This window comes from Mastigoproctus giganteus, chromosome 6 (assembly GCF_048544385.1).
Source record: "Mastigoproctus giganteus isolate SK-2022 chromosome 6, ASM4854438v1, whole genome shotgun sequence".
NCBI classification, from domain to species: domain Eukaryota; kingdom Metazoa; phylum Arthropoda; class Arachnida; order Uropygi; family Thelyphonidae; genus Mastigoproctus; species Mastigoproctus giganteus.
The window spans coordinates 42994300-43012675 of NC_143580.1; the positions used below are offsets into that span (position 1 = coordinate 42994300).

Consider the following 18376-nt stretch of genomic DNA (forward strand, 5'->3'; position numbering starts at 1 on the left):
ATTACTTTGTACTTGACTTGTTTATTTTAAAGAATTGTTATTATCACTTGACTTACATTTTTACAAAATCTTATTAAGGTTTTGTTTGATTAAATTCAGTTTTTTTATTGAATTCACTTTTCTGAATTTTTTTTAAATTCAGAAAGGTGAATTCAGATTATTTTATTATTTTTTCTTACTTTCTGTTTTCTGATACTGGATTTTTCATTCTTTCTTTCTCTTTCTCCCTTTTATTTTATTTTTTACTTAATAAGATCTGGCTAAAGGAGGATGCATGAGCGAGTTTAAATGGGATGGTGGAGGTAGCTATAAATCAAAACCATGGGGTGATGATCTGCCCACGGACTGCACGGTAAGTTCCATGATAAAAATATTTAGTTTAGTTCTACCATGGTAAGGTCACTTTCTGTCCACTTGAAATAATAAAAACAACTAGAATGAATAATCTTTTAAGATAACAGATTAATAATCAAAAATTATGATTTTTTATTACTAGTATTAAAATAGGAAGTGAAGCAAGGAAGCTTAGACATTCATTGCACGACGCCTCCGTAGCCAGGTGGGCGGGAGCAGCAGTGTGTAGCACACGCTTCTTGATTAGACCTGGGTTCGAGCCCGTGACCACCAAATACGGAGGATGCAGAAAGGTCAGGGAATGACCACCACATATCCCCGGAGCAATATGGCCTTAGTTGCTAATGCTCCTAAAAACCAAATAACAAACATTCATTGCATCTGGAGAAATTCTCCTTTCTGTTCATTCTCTATCCAGTTTCAATAAATAGCCATCCAATTCCTCCTTGGTTTTTTTTTTTTTTTTGATTTGGTAGTTGTTGGCGCATCGGCTTCTGTGGCCATATTGCACCTCCCAAGGTTTTGGCAGTACTTTTATCCAAGCCCGAGGCGGGAATCGAACCCGCGACCTTTGGGTTGCCAGGCAAGTGCTTCACCCACCTGGCTAGCCCGGTCGGCATTCCTCCTTGAATTTCTACAAGCCTTAACCTCAGTGATTCTGGCAGTTAATTTATTCAAGTGGTCACCCATTCATTGGCTGATCAGGCTGCTAGTTTAGTATTTCCCCTTTCTCCCTTAACAGAGAATATGTTACTCATCCATTTTACTTGTTCACAGGATCTCAAATACCTCGATCTAGTCTTTCCTGTCAGTTGTGCAGTTTCCAGTCTCTGCATAACAAGCCTTTCCTCATACGGATATCCTTTTGCACTACTAACCACTCCAGTTGCCCTTCTTCGAATTCATTCAAGAAGTTTATTTTATTTTTTCAGATGCAACTTCTAGACCACATTGAAATAACAATTGGAATACAATGTTCCAATTGTTATCTCACACTCAATTTATATAATGGAACTATAATCTCCTTTTCTCTATCATAAGTCATTATTGTTGATAAGATACAACAATACTGACTTGTGTTTGGCATAATTCTTGTAAGATAAGCATTTTTCTCATTTGAGGTATTCAAACTCTATTATGGTTCTTTGGTTTATGCTTCTGCTAGAGGTAGTGTACTTCAGTGGTTAGATCAAGTCCACTGCCACTGGAGCATTTCAGACATCTGTCCAGGGGAGAAGAACATCTGTTCATCATAGAAGAGGAAAACTATAAATACAACCTTCACATAGAAAGCATTTGAAATGTGCAGAATTATCAAAAGGACAATTCAGCACCCTAACATTAAGTCATCATCTGTCACATTGTGACATGATGATGACTTAAAAACTGTCAGGATAGCAGTATTCTGCACCCTAACAGAAACCTGATTGACACGGGTACTCCCCCAGTACTACCCTGCCACATGTAGGAACGTGGGGCACACCAAATAAGCAACCATATAGGGGAGGGAGATGTACAGGTAGCCAGGGAACAGATTAGCTGAAAAATATTAGTAAGCTAGTAGCAAGGGGGTGCAATGTAGAATGAATGAGAATGAAAGACAGAATGAATAGGCTGGGCACTGAGTGAATTGGGAATTATGATAAAAGGGAATAAATGTCAGTTTTGGTGAAAGAAAGAGTGACCCAGCACGAGGGAAAGAGAGAGAGTGAATGAGTGTTGTGGTGAGTGGAAGAGCAAATGTAATTGGCCGAAAGAATACAAAGTTAATAATAACTTACATTACTTTAACAGCCTCCGTAGCCAAGTAGGAAGGAGCGGGAATGCAGTAGCACACGCTCTTTGAGTAGACCGGGGTTCAAGCCCCTGACTGCTGAATACGGTCAATCTGCCAACCCGCACTGGACCAGCGTGGCAGGTTAAGGTCCATTTCCCTCAGCATGAATTGTTGAGGAGGCTTCCATCCTGCAGTGGGTTGATAATGGCTGCACTACATTACTTTATCTATACTAACAGCACAAATAATATCACTGCATTCTCCCCTGGCCTGCAAAAAACTTGCGGCTAAGCCTGCATCACACAGTAAGCTAGGGTGCGCAGAGAGTGCAGTACAGAAAGCAAGAGTCAAACAAAAAGTGAAATGAAAGCCAGAACGAATGAGAGTGTGTGCGAAAAAGAACACAAACCATAAATGTTACACTTAAGTAGACACTAACCCTAGTTTTAATTTTTTATATTCTTGCTTATTTAGCTTAACTATTATGCATTAGTATTTAAATTTACATTATACACCATTGCATCCCCCCCTGTGTGTGAGAAAAAGATGAATGAGTGAGGGGATGAAATAATATATATATATATATATATATATACAGTGGAACTTCTCTATTACGAACTTCTGTTTAACGAATTTCTCTATATTACGAATTTTTTTTGCGAAACATTGCACCTTCAAACGAAATTAAATGTAAAATTAATCCCATATAACAGTGTTAGTCTCTCTATAACGAATTTTTAAAAAAATTTGTAAAAGCATTTTTGAAGCTTTTCAAGCATTTACTGCTAAACAGCTGCTCAAATATACTGCCTCCTTCCCTCCGAAATTTCGCATTAGCATCTGGAATTAATCATCCTTTTAGTGAACACTTGTGGCTGTTGTTGCCCGTAAGAGGGTCTTTGTTTCATTTTTGTTACAGTTATTAAACCAAATGGGTTTTCTTAAAAGTGGTCATAAACTTTACAATAAATAGGGTAGATTTTTCAATTCGAAAATTGTAGATCTCTTAAAGTACCATTTATAACTGACACAATATAATAGCGTAGCTTAATTTAATTTATTATGATACTCACCTTTTTATAATCTGCATTGATGTTGGAATAAATTGGATGATAATTTTAAATTTAAGTTAGCATGAATGAGTTAGGATTTAAAAACAGAATTAAAATGTGCGCAAGGAAGTAGAAGTGCACGTCTTCGTCCTTGGTTGTCAATGTTGAAACGATTTAAGTTATACAGTTGGAAACAGAAGGCCAATAGCCATTACAAGTGGCTTTCGTGTTACACATCTTCAGTTAGCAATGGTAGAATGAGAGTAAACGCGTGTATTTAAGAAGACTAAGTTCCCGTGATGCTCCTGGATACACGTGGGAATCTCAGGTGCATGAGATTCCAGACCGGTGCTATGTTATAGGGTAGTTTGGAATTTAATACTTCAAGAGTGGAATGGCGGCAAAATAGGGTAGATTTGTAAATTGATGTTGGCTCAGAGGAAAGCGGAATTTGCTGTGGTAAACCTTTAGCATGCTGCAGCGGCAATACATAGAATGCTACCACAGTCGGTTTTTAGTAACGCCTACTGAGTGACATTAACTTCTCACCTCAACTGTACCACCGTGACCTTTGTGTCAATCATTATATGATATGTCCATTCTCGTCTAACTGGACCCCCAGTAGATGGTTTTCATGAAATTTTTTTTTTTTTTTTGTTCGTCATCAATCACATAGGCTATATGCTCTTGTGTTTTTTTTTTTTTTTTTTCTGAAAAGTAACAAACATCATACATTAATCATAAATTTTCTTTCGTGTATATATGAATGAAAGTGGAATAAAAGAAATTCACAAAGTTGTATATTTCTTCAAAGTGAGTGATACTGTTGAATTGGCAAGCGTTGAGTAGGCGGTACCTGTACTAACAATTCACTATATGGCCAGCGCAGTGAAGTTTCCGGTGTATCGGCAAGAGCTGCAGTCCAGTAATTTTTACAATTGCGAAAACAATGTCAAAGAGAAAGTGATTAAGTATTAATGATAAAGCAAAGATTGTTATGATATTGACCAGGGTTTTAAGAAAAAAGATGTTGCGGAGAAATATGGTATATCTGCAAGCAGTCTATCTACAATTTTAAAAAAATCGAGAATCAATTTTAAATGCAATTGAAGGAGGAGCAGACAAGAAGCGAATTAAGTTGTGTATATACGAAGATGTTGATTCTTATAAAATGGGTGCAAATGATACATGAAAAGAATATCCCAATATCAGGTCTAATAATTAAGCAACAAGCTCTGAAATTTTCACAGTCTCTTGGACATACAGAATTTAATGCGAGCACTGGATATCTAGATAAATTTAAGAAGCGCCACAGAATTGTGGAAAAGGTTATTTGTGGAGAAAGTGTTAATGTAAGTGAAGAAGATTGCAACAGTTGGAGGAACAATACCTTAAAGAAGATTTTGGAAGAATATGAGCATAAGGATGTTTCTAATGCTGATGAAATGGGTTTATTCTTTAAATGTTTACCGAATAGAACACTTGCTTTTAAGGATGATAAATGTTTTGGCGGAAAACAAAGCAAAGAAAGAATCACTGTGCTAGTTGGAGCAAATATGACAGGAAGTGAAAAATTAAGACTTTTGTCGTCGAAATATCAAAAAACCCAAGATGTTTTAGAGGCACAAAATCTTTGGAAGTTGACTACACCTTTTAATAAAAAAAGCATGGATGACAAGTGATATTTTTGAAGAATGGATATTAAAACTAGACAAGCGTATAACAAAAGAAAAAAAGGAAAATCGTGTTGGTAACTGACAACTGTCCAGCACATCTTGCCCGTATTTCTGCCAAACTTAAAAGTGCGAAGTTGTTTTTACCACCAAACGTAACGTCAAAACTCCAGCCAATGGACCAAGGCATTATTAAAAATTTTAAATTTCATTATCAAAAGAGAATAATAATGAAGATTGTCAATGCGTTATCAGAAAATAGAAACCTGGAGGTTACAATTAACCTTAGAGATTGCATCTCTGAACTGGCAAAAGTTTGGCCAAACGATGTCATTGAATACAGAAGTCGAACAACGACTGGACAAACAAAATGAACTGCCCCTTTCACAACTGAAAAACTTTTGGACATTATTAGAATCGTCTGGAAACATCGAAAATGAAATAACAATGGATAGTTATGTTTATGTAGATCACAGCAGAACATCCAAATGAAGATGAAGTACTGCTGAACAGTGTTAGACACGACCGTGATCACGAAGAAATTAACGATGACGCTAAAGACGCTTTTAAAACGATTCGTATGGGTCTACAGTTTTGTGAAAATGTTCCTGATAATGTTTTTAATGCTCTGAACAAATGTGAGGTTTTCTTTGAGAATCAGACAATTTTTTAATTGTACTGTGCAAATGAAAATTACAGATTTTTTTAATTTATGATATTTGCAGGCGAAAATTGTGTAAACGTAATTTAAATAAGTATGTTTTTGAAATAAAATACATTAAAAATAAATGTATATTCATTTTCATTTTCTAATTAGATAACAATTTCTAATATAAAAAAATATATATTCTCTGTATAACGAAATTTCTCTATGACGAATTTTTTCGCCGGATTTATTGAATTCGTTATAGGGAAGTTCGACTGTATATATAACCCAGTGTTTCTCAACCCGTGTGCCGCTAGTATGCTTTAGGTGTGCTGCAGAAAATGAAAATAAAAAAAAATAATAATAAATCTAAGAACACTTGCTTTTAAGTTTTATAATAAAAATTGTTTATTTATGCTGCACCAATCCCAGCCCCTTCCAGCTGTCAATGTGACGTCACGTTTTGATTCCTAGTGCTAGAAAGTTTATTCACCTTTATTCAGCCATTCTTATCATTTGAGAAACTTCTAAGCACCCTGCAGTTGTACAAGTGCAACTTGTAAGCAGCATAATAAGAAATTTCCTTTGTGTTTTAAAAGTACTTTTTGTGTTTTTATATCTCTAAAATGTCATATTCAGTTAATTCTTATAGAACAGCTATTTTCAATTAACTGTATTAGTACATTCTAGAAGTAACTTTAATTTTTTTAGAAAGTATTAGCAATGGATAAATTTTTAGTGGAAGTAAATCAGAAGATGCAACTTGATAACAGCGAGCTTGGAGAAGATGACAAAAACAAAAGCGAGCAACCATCAACATCAAAAAAGAAAACATGTTGTTGTAAATATGATGATTATTTGACGATGGGATTTTCATATGCTGGTATCAAAGATTGTCCTCTACTTTGTGTGTATGTGGTTTAAAATTGTGGAATGGATCAATGGTGCCGATTAAATTGCAGCGTCTTTTTTCTACGAAGCACAAGAATTTATTGTCCTAAACTATGGAATATTAAGACTGCTGGCCTCTACTAGAAAAAAAGGTATAGAATTTTATAGTATGGCTAAAATATCTGATAAAGCTCAAGAAGCCTGCTATTTAGTAGTCCAACTGGTGGCAAAAAAAAAACAAAGAAAAGAAAAGAAAAAAAGAAATCTCACCTGATTGCAGAAAGTTTGATTTTACCAGCATGTCAGGTAATCCTGAAAAGTATTTTGGGAGAGGAAGCTGGAAAAAAAAAAATGACAGTACCACTTTCGAACAGCACAATTGGCAGGTGCATAAAAGAAATGTCTGATGATATTGAAGAACAAGTTGTTCAATATGTTAATAAATTTGGGTGACTGTTTGCATTGCAGGTAGATGATTCTACAGATATTGGGGAAAGAGCCCAATTAATAGCATTTGTCAGGTTTATCAAAAATGGCACAATTATTAATCTTTTTTTGTTGTTGTAAAGAACTTACCGAAAGAACAACCGGCCAAGATTTTTTCGAAGTAATGAATAATTATTTACAAAAGTGCGGTATTTTGTGGAAGTCATGCGTTGGCATTTGTACTCCCCCAATGACAGGAGCACTAAAAGGATTTGTAAACTTAGTAAAATGATGCAATTCAAATATTATTCAACACACTGTTTTATACACAGAAGTTCTAGTAGCGAAAACAGTTGTACCCAGTTTAAAACTTGTACTTAATCAAGTGGTTAAAATGGCCACTTATATCAAAACTAGACCACAAAAAATACGTATTTTCGGAAAATTATGCGAGGAACTGGAGTCTGAACATTTCTATTTAAAATAATGCATACTGAGGACATGCTCATATTTTTTTTTTTTCACTGGAGCAATCAGAATTTTGTGATTATTTAAGTGATGAAATTTGGAGCTGTAAATTAGCTTTTCTAGCAGGTTTATTTGTGCAGCTTAATTAATTAAATATCAGTATGCAAAGTCCATAGGAAAATTTATTCACTTCTACTGACAAGTTGTTCACCTTTAAAGAAAAGTTGAGTATATGGAAAAAATGTGTAAATGAAAAAAAATTAGAAATATTTCTCTTGCTGCCAAAACGAATTTATACTAAAATAATGAATGTAATAAGTGAAACCTTAGAGCTGTTAAAGACAAAAATTGAGCATTACTTTCCATCCCTTGATACCAAAAAATATTTGTGGGTAGAAAACTATTTGCAACAAGAAACATTCCGACTTAATCTGCAAGAGGAAGAAGAATTGGCTGAGATCTGTGGTGACCAGTCAATGGAAATTCACTTTGATAACACTAATATTAGCAAATTTTGAATCAAAATGAATATCCACCAATTTCCGAAACGGCAATTAGAATTTTATTGCCATTTTCCACTTCCTACTTTTGCGAAACAGGGTTTTCCGCTTTAAATGAGATTAAACAAAAAAAAAGAGAGAGACTAAAGTTGGTAGAAGAGGAGCTGAGAGTAATCCTATCCACAATAAATCCTCGTATCAAAAAACTGTGCCTCCCATCAAACCCGACCGTCTCACTGATTAAAATGTTATAATTATATATTTTTTTTAAAAATTATGTTAATTTTTTAAATAATTTCTTTTAAATTTCATGCAATTCATATATGTTCAAAAAAGAACATTAAAGCATTTAAAACAAATAATAAATCTATTATTAAATATACCCAACAGAAATAACTTCCAGTTTGTGAATATATATAATTTTTATTTATAGATATTTATAATAGATGTTTTAAATATATATTATATACAGCAATACCCCGCATAGCACTGATAATTGGTACCGAAACTATTCCGTGTTATGCGAAACCGTGCTGATTGAGGTATAATTATAATTGGGTTTTAATTGACTGCATATCAGAGAAAGTCTATAAACAAATTATAATAAATCTATAAACAACTTTCACTTGATAGCCAATTAAAGAGATTTGAAATAAAAAAATATATTGCAAAAATTTTTTTAATGAAAAGGTAACATGAGAAGGTAACATGAGAGATGAGAAAAAAAACTTTAAAAAAGCGGTTGTTTATTTAGGTATTTCAATAATGAAAGCTGGTGAAGTCATCTCTTCTTTTTCTCAGCGTTCAAGTCTTTGTAGCATCAAATCCCATCTTGTAAAATTTTCTGTATCTTGATGCCATGTTCAACATTCGGATCTCCATTCATAATCGCCTCACAGGCCATGTCAACCTCCTGAAAAACTTTCTCCAGTTCTTCTGTTGAAAATACTTTTGGTGCCACTTCAGGTCCTCTTCTTCATATGCGGTTTGCTTATCTAAGTCACTTGCATGTGAGTCAGTGCAGTTACATACACTGACAGTGTCCAAATTTCCAAATCTCGGGTCTTTTCTGACCTTCACAATGTCTTCAGCAGTTGTCTGAACTTGACTCAAAACCAGTGAAATCATTTACCAAATGGGGCAAAACATGCTGCCAAACAAGAATGCAGGTTGTTGGCAGTGATTTCTAACCAAGATACGGATATATTTTTGATCATATTTAAAAGGGTAAAAAATAAATTGTGAAATGAAAAGTTTGAAAAGCTGTCACGTCTTCTCGTTAAGATGAAATTGAGAATACTGAACACTGTTGCATGTTGCAGCTGACTGCGTGAAGGGAGCTATCGTCACATGTGCATGTGAGACAATAGAGTTGGCACTGCAGCATATATGTACTGTACCTAGGCTACAACAATGCAGAATATATGTAGAGTACGTATCTAGGCTATTGAATGAGTTTTAATATGTGAAGTAAATTTTCGACTTAAACTTAATTGAAAACAGTGTTATAGTGAAACCCATGCTGTTTGAAGCTGTGCTAAATGAGGTATTACTGTATACGTATATATTATATGAGTATAATAGTGATTTTAGTGTGCTGCAAAATTTTAGCTTCTTTAAAAGTGTGCTGCAACAACGAAAAGGTTGAGAAAGACATATAACCTAACAGGAAAAAAAAAAAAAAAATATATATATATATATATATATATTATAAAATATAAGAAAAAAGTATAAAAATAGAATGCAAGTAGAGTGAGAATGCAGATTATGAATGAAGTAAATTTGTCTCTCCCACTGCCAGCTAACAATGCTACACCCGGAGCAGGGTGGGCAGATTGACCAACCTACCGGAATCGACACAACACAGCATTTGGCAATCTGAATTTGCTACTCAAACCCGGTTCCCTTTAAAACCCCATCCCCAGGCAGGGGAGGGAGGAGATGGGTTTCTGTCTCTTCCCCTCCCTGCCTCCCTCATACTTTGCCTGGTGGGGCTCATCCCCACTGACCTCTTTTGGGATGCCTACTGTATCGTCCCCCATCCTTCTACCTCCCCCCCATCTTCAGTCTAACTAACCCAACCAGATATGCCCCTAACAATGCACCAAATTCTAATCAACGTCTAAATCCTACCGCTTTCTATAAATATCTTTTGACCTTTCCAAATTCTAGTGTTCGCCCCTATTTTTTTTATATACATATATATATATAGGCCTTGCCACTGAAATCCTCGGAAATTAGGTGGCCAGGCCTGCCAGAGTACTTAAATAATTGCTGGGTGCTTGACCTGCCTCCTCATGGCAAAGTGTGGGCAACAGTGGATCCCAATAGGGGCCCAACAGCTAAATGATCAGAGAAACAACAGAACATAACACTACACAACAAATCACTCCCCACACACACACTTTTTAAATCTCTGGCCTCCACAGAGTTCTGTGTCATATGCACAAAGAATATAACGTGGAGATGGGGAGAAACCCCTGGTGCTGTCAGACAACTAACACACTTTACATCTGTCCAAAGCTTTTACATTGATGCAAACAAACCATTTCTGTCTCTTCAACAGCAGTTATCCTTACAGTATGCTTTTAAATTGAAATCTTTGCCTGACAACCCCTACATCGGCATCAATTTTTGAGCCGTGATGGGAAAATCTGTATATCACCCATCAGACTGCCAACTGATCTTTTGGTATTTGAATCTAAGGGCTGTTAAATGAACTAAACATTACAGTAGGCAGTGTTGCCCCCCCTCCATCACCAAGGTAATTCCTTCCGCCCTGCCATGTCTAACAACTTCCAACTTGTGACCTCTACCAGCAACTCTCTGCGTCACATTGAGTGTAGTATTCTGATTTCCTGCCAGTCTACACAGATGGCTTGAATTAAAAATTGTGTGGGATCAGCTGTTGTCCTCCCAAACCAAACAGCTTCCAACAAGATTCCACAAGAAACTAGAATATATATAATATACTACAGCATTGCATGCAATATAAATAGCCCTTGCTCACATTAAAGATGGCAATTACCAAAGGTATATGATAAATACTGATTTGTCAAGTGTGTTACAGGTTTTATTATCAGTGAGGTATAACCCCCACCCTGTCCTGTCCTGGATTTGGCAGACGTTTTATGTTCTTACTGAGTTAGAATTTGACATCTGCTTCTGCTGGATTCCAAGCCACATTGGGACCAGGGGAAGTGAATTAGCTGATACTGCCGCCAAATCAGCCATTCCCCTGCCTGTCAGTCCCACTAATACACACCAAATTACATTGACTTTCAAGAACTACATCAGATTAAGCCTGTAATCCCACAAATAAACTACATCAAATTAAGCCTGTAATCAAGAGGTGGCAGTCCAGCTTATGCAAGGTTCAAAGAGAGGAAGTTGTTCTTTTGCTGGGCTCCATATACACTGGTGTTCAAAGAAAGTGCATCACCCATTAAAATTGTAATTTTCATCCAAATAATGTAAGTATATGGCAATATTTCTTACAGAATGCATCAGATAAGATTTACACGCATAGGTGATGACGTAATATTGCATCAGCTGTTACTTTCAGCTATATAAGCACACTCTGCAAGAGTTGCAGTTATTCCTTGCTTGTGTCAGGATGGAGAGTTACATGCAGTTCATGCCATGAAGAAAGAGTGCTATTGTTGCTTCAAAAATGGACTTGTAGCCCTTTGTCCTAAGAAGAAGCTCCGCCTCACACAAAAAATGAAAAAGGCCCGATTAATTTGGTGTAAGGAGTATGTCAAATGGACCCCCAAACAATGGACGTCAGTTATTTTCTCGGATGAGAAGAAATTCAACCTACATGGCTCTGGTGGGAGACAAACGATTCACTGTAGACGTGTTGAAGAATACCATTCAGACTATGTCTACATTGAAATTCCCTACCAGCCAAATGATATGGGCGCGCATTTCATATCACGGAGTAGGTCACCTGCAGTTTATAAAAGGTTCCGTAAATGCCAATGGATACCTGGCTATATTGGAAGGCAAATTACTGCCAACTATTAGAGACCATTTCAACCTGCCAAGTAACTGCATCTTTCAGGACGACTCTGTTCCTTATTGGGCAAAAAGTGTAAGTAGGCACTTCTGTAGTTACTTTAGCTTCATTTCTGCATTGGAAGTTCGACAATAATGTGTTTACATTTGCTACAGGTGAAAAAATGGTTGGAAGAACTGTGCATTACAACTCCTAGCTGGCGAGGAAACAGCATAGACCTGAATCTTATAGAGAACTGTTGGCATTGTGTGGAATCTGCAGTTGCCAGAAAGAAACCAAAGACCCTTTGTGAACTTCAGGAAGCCATAATTCGTGTTTGTAACCACAAACTATCAGTTGATTATCTTCAGAAATTGATCTTGTCAATGCCTCGATGGCGTGCTGCTGTCATCAGGGCCAGAGGCAGTTCAACTAAATATTAGTTTGCACCTGGTGACCTTTTCATTTTGTTTTCCATTTAAAAAATAAAATTTAGCAAATTGAGGACTAATGACAACATTTCAGCCATAATTGTTGTGTTTACCAAAACTGTTGTTAAAATTACTTTTTTCATGTACCTTACTACTCGAAGTCTAAGATACAAATGAACCGTACTGCCACTCTTTATTTTGTTACGGTGATGTTCTATATCATTGTCCGTGTCGTGAATACGCCTTAATTTGCTGTCTGGCTGTGAACACATAACAGAAAGCAGCTGATTAGTACAACTTCTTGGTATGTATAAATACTTTTCAGTACAGTTGCAGAATGGTAATCCCTTTAGCTCTTAATTCGTGTTTCCTACAGCACAAATTCTCAAATTCCTTATATTGCCTAAAGGCCAGAGGTGCGAATATGCTGTGGCAGTAAATATTTTATATAGCAAGTCTGTTGCACTTTAAATAACATTAGTGTCCAAAATTTGGACACTAATGTTATTTAAAGTGTAGTGCAATCACTGGTTTCTGGTAGAGAGCTATCATATTCAAAATCAAAAGGAATGAAAAAGAATAGAAAATATCAAAAGGAATTTATGAACTATAGCTTCACTTCCAGTGTTGTTGATGATGAGCGTCCTGTGTACGTAATATGTTACGAAAAACTGCCTAACTAAAGCATGAAACCTATTAAATTAAGAAAACACATACAAAACATCCAGAGCTAATGGAAAAAACTGAATCGTTTTTTCAAAAGACACTCTGATGCCATACAAGGTTTAAAAACTTTCATGAAGAAACATACTGCAGTTCTTCTTAAAGCTTTAAGAGCATTGTTGGATTTTCATATTTAATAGGAAAAAATTTGTAATCACACACTATTGCTGAATCTCTTGTTCTCCTTGCGAAGTTTGAAAGATGCAGTAAATGTGATCAGCTTTATTAAAAGTAGAAGCTTAAATAGCAGACTTTTCACTATATTTCGCAACGAAATGCAATCCACTTATGAAATGCTTCTTTTATATACAAAAGAGGTGGTTGTCTGGTGGTAAAGTGTTGCAACATCTTTTTGAGCTCAAACATGAAGTTTTATTGTTTTTATTGGATAAAATTAGAATCTTGCTCAATTGTTTATAAATCAAAAATGGCTAGGAAAACTTAGTTACCTTGTTGATATTTGAAAAACTTAATGATTTAAATTTAAGTCTTCAAGGACAGGGAACAAATATATTAATACTCAGTGATAAAATAGAAGCCTTCAAAAAGAAGCTTAATCTTTGGAAAACTGAATATGAGCATAATAATACTGAAATGTTTCAGTGTTTTTCCGATTTTGCTAATAATATTGACATTTTACAATTTAAGGATATCATTGCCACCAACCTAACACTCCTAATTAAGAATTTTTCCAAATGATTTAATGTATCTCCAAAAAAAAAAAAAGTTGAATTGGATTCTTGTGATCCCTTTGCTTTTAATATTTCTTCATGCCCCAAAATTAACATTCAGCAAAAGGAAGCTCTTTATCGACTTGTTGTCTGGCGAAGCATTACGTGCTCGTTTGAAGACTACAACTTATGAAAAATTTTGGCTTTCTCTTTGAGACGCGTATCCAGAATTATTGAAAATGGCGGTACTGACATTGCTACCTTTCGGGTCTACATATTTATGAGAGGTTGGCTTCTCAAAATTAGCAGCTATAAAAACAAAACAGCATTCCAGAAGATGAGATGAGATTAGCAATATCAAATATTATCAGTTATCCAGGCTCATCCTCATTGTTTTGTAATCGTTCATTTTTTTAATTGTTTTGTAATCGTTCATTTTTTTAATTGTTTTGTAATCTTAATTGAAGGATAAGAATATGATTTGTTGGTTTTGCTGTATTCAATTAAAATATTAAACATTATTTTAATGTGTAAATTAAAATGGAAACAATTTTTTTTATTCCTTTCTCAGTAGTCGAATAAAATTTTCTACTACATATTTTATAAAATGCTATTTTTCCTTGCTAAAAATCTGGTAATCCTATCTCGGGTTTTACATTGAGGTTTTGCGTCAGTGTTATTTAATAAAGGGGGTCGCAAGCGAAATGAGTTTGTGCGCCACTGCCTTAGTACATCATATTGATACTTGGTAGCCTCTTTATAAGCTACCAAACATATTTAGAACTATTTTTATTTTGACTTTATGCATTATGGTCCAAGCTGCCAATGTGCCATTAAACATCATCCAAATCATTTTAAGTGTTTTATTTGTCAATAGCAATATCAAGGTTTTCATATAATTTGTGAAGGAAAGTGTTGGTGTCTAAGAGCTGTGTAATGTATAACATTTAATTATGGCCATATGCAAAAATAGAGTTGCTTTACAAAATCATTCAGCTCTCTCTCTACAGATAAACAATACCTCTTATAAAAGAAATATGATACATCTAGCAGTCCTGACAATTTAAGTTGCAAGATGAACAATGCTGCATGATGCTCTTATAACTTCTTTCATTGGTTTGGTCTTCCAAGAAAAGCATAGAAAGCAATTCATTTATTTTCTAAAGACCCTCCTTAGGTGGGGAGAGGGAGAGGGAGGGTTATCATGCAAGGATGACTAATGTCACCTGGTCACTTCACTTCACTCCACTACTTAGACAAACTCAACTTCCCATTTTTACATTTCAGTTGTTTTATGGTTTAAGGTGTTTATTTAATATTATACGTCATTTCATTGGAAGGTAAGATACTTTGGTAATGAATTCAGCAGCATCTAGATGAAAATTATTTTTAATTTGCACAGGATGACATTCAGGTTGGGGGGGGGGGGTAAAGAACCCACATCTACTTCATTAATTGGTTGGATCAAGAAGCACTACCACTTCTTTCCCCCCCCAGAAGAGTGTGTGTGTGTGTGTGTGTGTGTGTGTGTGTGTGTGTGTGTGTGTGTGTGTGTGTGTGTGTGTGTGTGTGTGTGTGTGTGTGTGTGTGTTTTCTAATGCAAAAATCAGTGAAGAAACTCAGTACCACATGAAACAAACTAAGTAAGCCCCAAGTGAAAAATCTGCTAGGAGTTGCTCTGATGAGAGGGAACTTCTAACTGCCCAAGCCTTGCTTTGGATTAACATGCTTTATGGTTGCATTGTTAATTTCATATATTAAACAAACATCATTAAAAATAGTACATAAGATTGCTCATCTTTGTCCAAATTTAATTTCTTTATCTGTTTATTTTCTTATAGGAATTTATCTAATGTCAACTGCATTAGATTAAATGTCAGGTATTATGAAACATAAGTGATCCTATTGTTTTGGTTCTTTGTAGGTATGAGTCATGATATCATTTGAATATCTATAGCAGTTTACACTGAATATTTTAAAGTTTAATTCATATAAGAAATTATGTAAGACAGCAGCAAACTAAAATTTTTTGACACCCGTGGATCATTATTTATTGAAAGCTAATTACTGTCATATACCTTCATTTCTTATACCTTCTGTGCCAGTTTAACTAATCCTTTTACATCACCCAAATTGTTTTTATTTTTTACTATTTATCATTAGTTTATTGACAATTGCAGTACTTTCCATTTTAAATTGTTAGTTTTTTCTTTCTTTTAGCCATATTTTAGTATGATGCCTGTAAATAATTAACATTGTGATTATTTACAGGCACTTCTAACTATATATATATCATTATTATTATAGATTGTGATGCATGTTTTCTGTTCCTATATGGATTCACGCTTACCTCCTGATCCTCATTATCCTGACGGAAAAACATTTACTTCTCAGTATTTCAGAAAAACTCCTGACAAACCAAGTAAGCCACATTTTATTTGGTAGTAAATAAATAAGTTTTATTCTTACTGATCATTCTTTATAAGAATGGTTAGGCTGAAATGGAGTTCCTTTTTTAAGTCCTATTAAAAGAGTAATCAGATTTGATTTTGATTTTTTCTTAATTGTTTTGAAAACATTGAAGAATTTAACATTTAACAAATAAGGATAAAAAACTGTACAGAGAACATTTTGTTGCAGATATTGAATTTATTCCGATCAAATAAAGATTTTCAAGTAATTTAAAAGCAAAATGAAATAATGAAATCTGTTCTCCACAAGAATCCACTTTTAGCTGATTAGAAAAGGAGTCTTCAGCATGAATTTAAGTTTGTATCATTTTAAGCAGAAGATTTCTCAAAATTGAAATCAATAGTTAAATGGATTCTCTCTCAGAGATCCTTTAAATTTGGAATTCAAAAACCTAAAACATGCCAGTACAAGTGAAAAGACCATAATTTGTTTGAGCGAATGGTTTCCAAACTGACATAAAAAAATTGCATTTCATAATAACCATCAAAACAGGCAAAACAAAGATAGATTATATTAAAGGACTGAATAATGGATGCATTTATTGTACTAAAACTTTGATGCTGAAATCAGGTTGGCTTTGAAACTTCAAGGTAAGCCAAAATTTTTATCTGGTAATCAGAAGGAAAGATAAACTCCTATCATCAGTTTTGGTTGCATGGCTGAACAAAAACTCTTTATCTAACATATAGCTAAAACACCAGAAGATTTAACTTAGAAATTGCTGACATGTGGGCTGTACTTTCAGGATCGATTCAGACCCTTAAAACAATGAAAAAGGTAAGAATAAGTAAACATGTACCTGATATGAATAAATGTTTTGTTATATACGTGTCTGCATATTCTTATTTATTATTTTTGGTCATGGTTTGTGATTACGAGGGTATTATTGCAACAGATCATGTGGCACTTGGAAGATCAGTTACTGGAACTACTATGCAACATTTCTTCATTAGAAATTACGCCCAAAAATTCATCAGAAGTGGCCACGGATATTGGAGGCTGGTGTGCTCGTACTCCACGACAACACTAGGCCTTATATTACACAGTCTGTACAGCTTGTTTTCACCGATTGACCCCCTTCCCCATGAGTCCCTGCAGTTATGATCTATTCCCCAAGCTCAAGGAACAGTTGCATGGAAAAAGGTTTCTGTCTTAGAAGTGTTGAGTGCAGCTGTAACCCAATGCATCAGACAGCTTAACTTCAGCAAACAGTTAAATGGCATTCAGAAATTACCCGAACATTGGAAAGCAGGCATAAGACATGGAGACTACATTGAAAGTTTTTAATGCAGATTATGTTAATTTTTAATTAACTGGAGCATTCTGGCTAGTTATCCTCAGTAATGTGGTTGCAGTGGATAAGAAAAATCTTTCTGCTATTGATACCAAGAAATAAATAAGCCAATGATTGTAGTAGCCAAGCATTTACACCACTCAGCTGATTTTAATTGGTTAAGCATGACATTAGCACCACTACCTTTGGGTAGAAAATAAAGGGTTTTTTTTTTTTTTTTTTCCCTGAATAATTTGTGCAATACATTTTCTGATGCAAACATGCTGATAATAAGTGACATCTTTTTTACAATCATGAAAATTCCTGTTAGAGAATATTATGTGTGAATGGCAGCTCTTTATCCTTAGTAATCAGTTGAAATCATTCTAAATTAATGCTTAAACTTAATTTATTATGTTTTATTTTGTTCATGACTATACGCACTGAGTGGCCACTTATTGGGTACATCTACCCTTTTCGTGAAATACAACATACACATCACTTGTTGGTACTATGTGATATAAAGCAAGTGGGCAGATATGTAGGGATACCCTGTGGGCAAGACAGACAATTGAAATTATCTTGAACATGGCACAATGGTGTCTCAGGTAAGATTAGTCCAGTAACTAAATAACATCTGGCCAGTGGTGATCCTGTGGCTGGCAACAGCTCTTTGATGCAAGAGACCAACAGAAGCTGACAAGACTTGTGCAGGGTAACAGGAAATTTAGTCAGTCAGTCAGAATAACTGACTGACTGTAATCAGAATAACATTACAACAGTGGTAACCAAAGAGCATTTCAGCAGTCAATCATACAGCTTTCTGCTCCTAAGTCCATGGACCCATCCTGCCAGGTGTCAATAATGTATCCTGGTGATGGCAGTGTAATGGTGTAGTGGGGGGAAGCGCTCATGGTGTATATTGGACCCCTTGATATCAGTGGAGCAACATTTGGATGCCACAAGTTATCCAGAAATTGATTCCAACCATGTGCATCCCTCATGGTTGGAATGTCTCC

At 35.1% G+C, this 18376-nt stretch overlaps 1 protein-coding gene across 1 annotated transcript in view; it reads left to right on the forward strand.

Annotated features, from left to right (window-relative positions):
* The window catches only part of LOC150084200 (transmembrane protein 209), a 115119-nt gene that overhangs the window by 75437 nt on the left and 21306 nt on the right, over positions 1-18376 (forward strand). Inside the window, exons 13-14 of the mRNA XM_090375090.1 lie at positions 255-352; positions 15920-16034. Of these exons, the coding sequence (XP_090231216.1) occupies positions 255-352; positions 15920-16034 (213 nt within the window). The remainder of the gene's footprint in view (positions 1-254; positions 353-15919; positions 16035-18376) is intronic.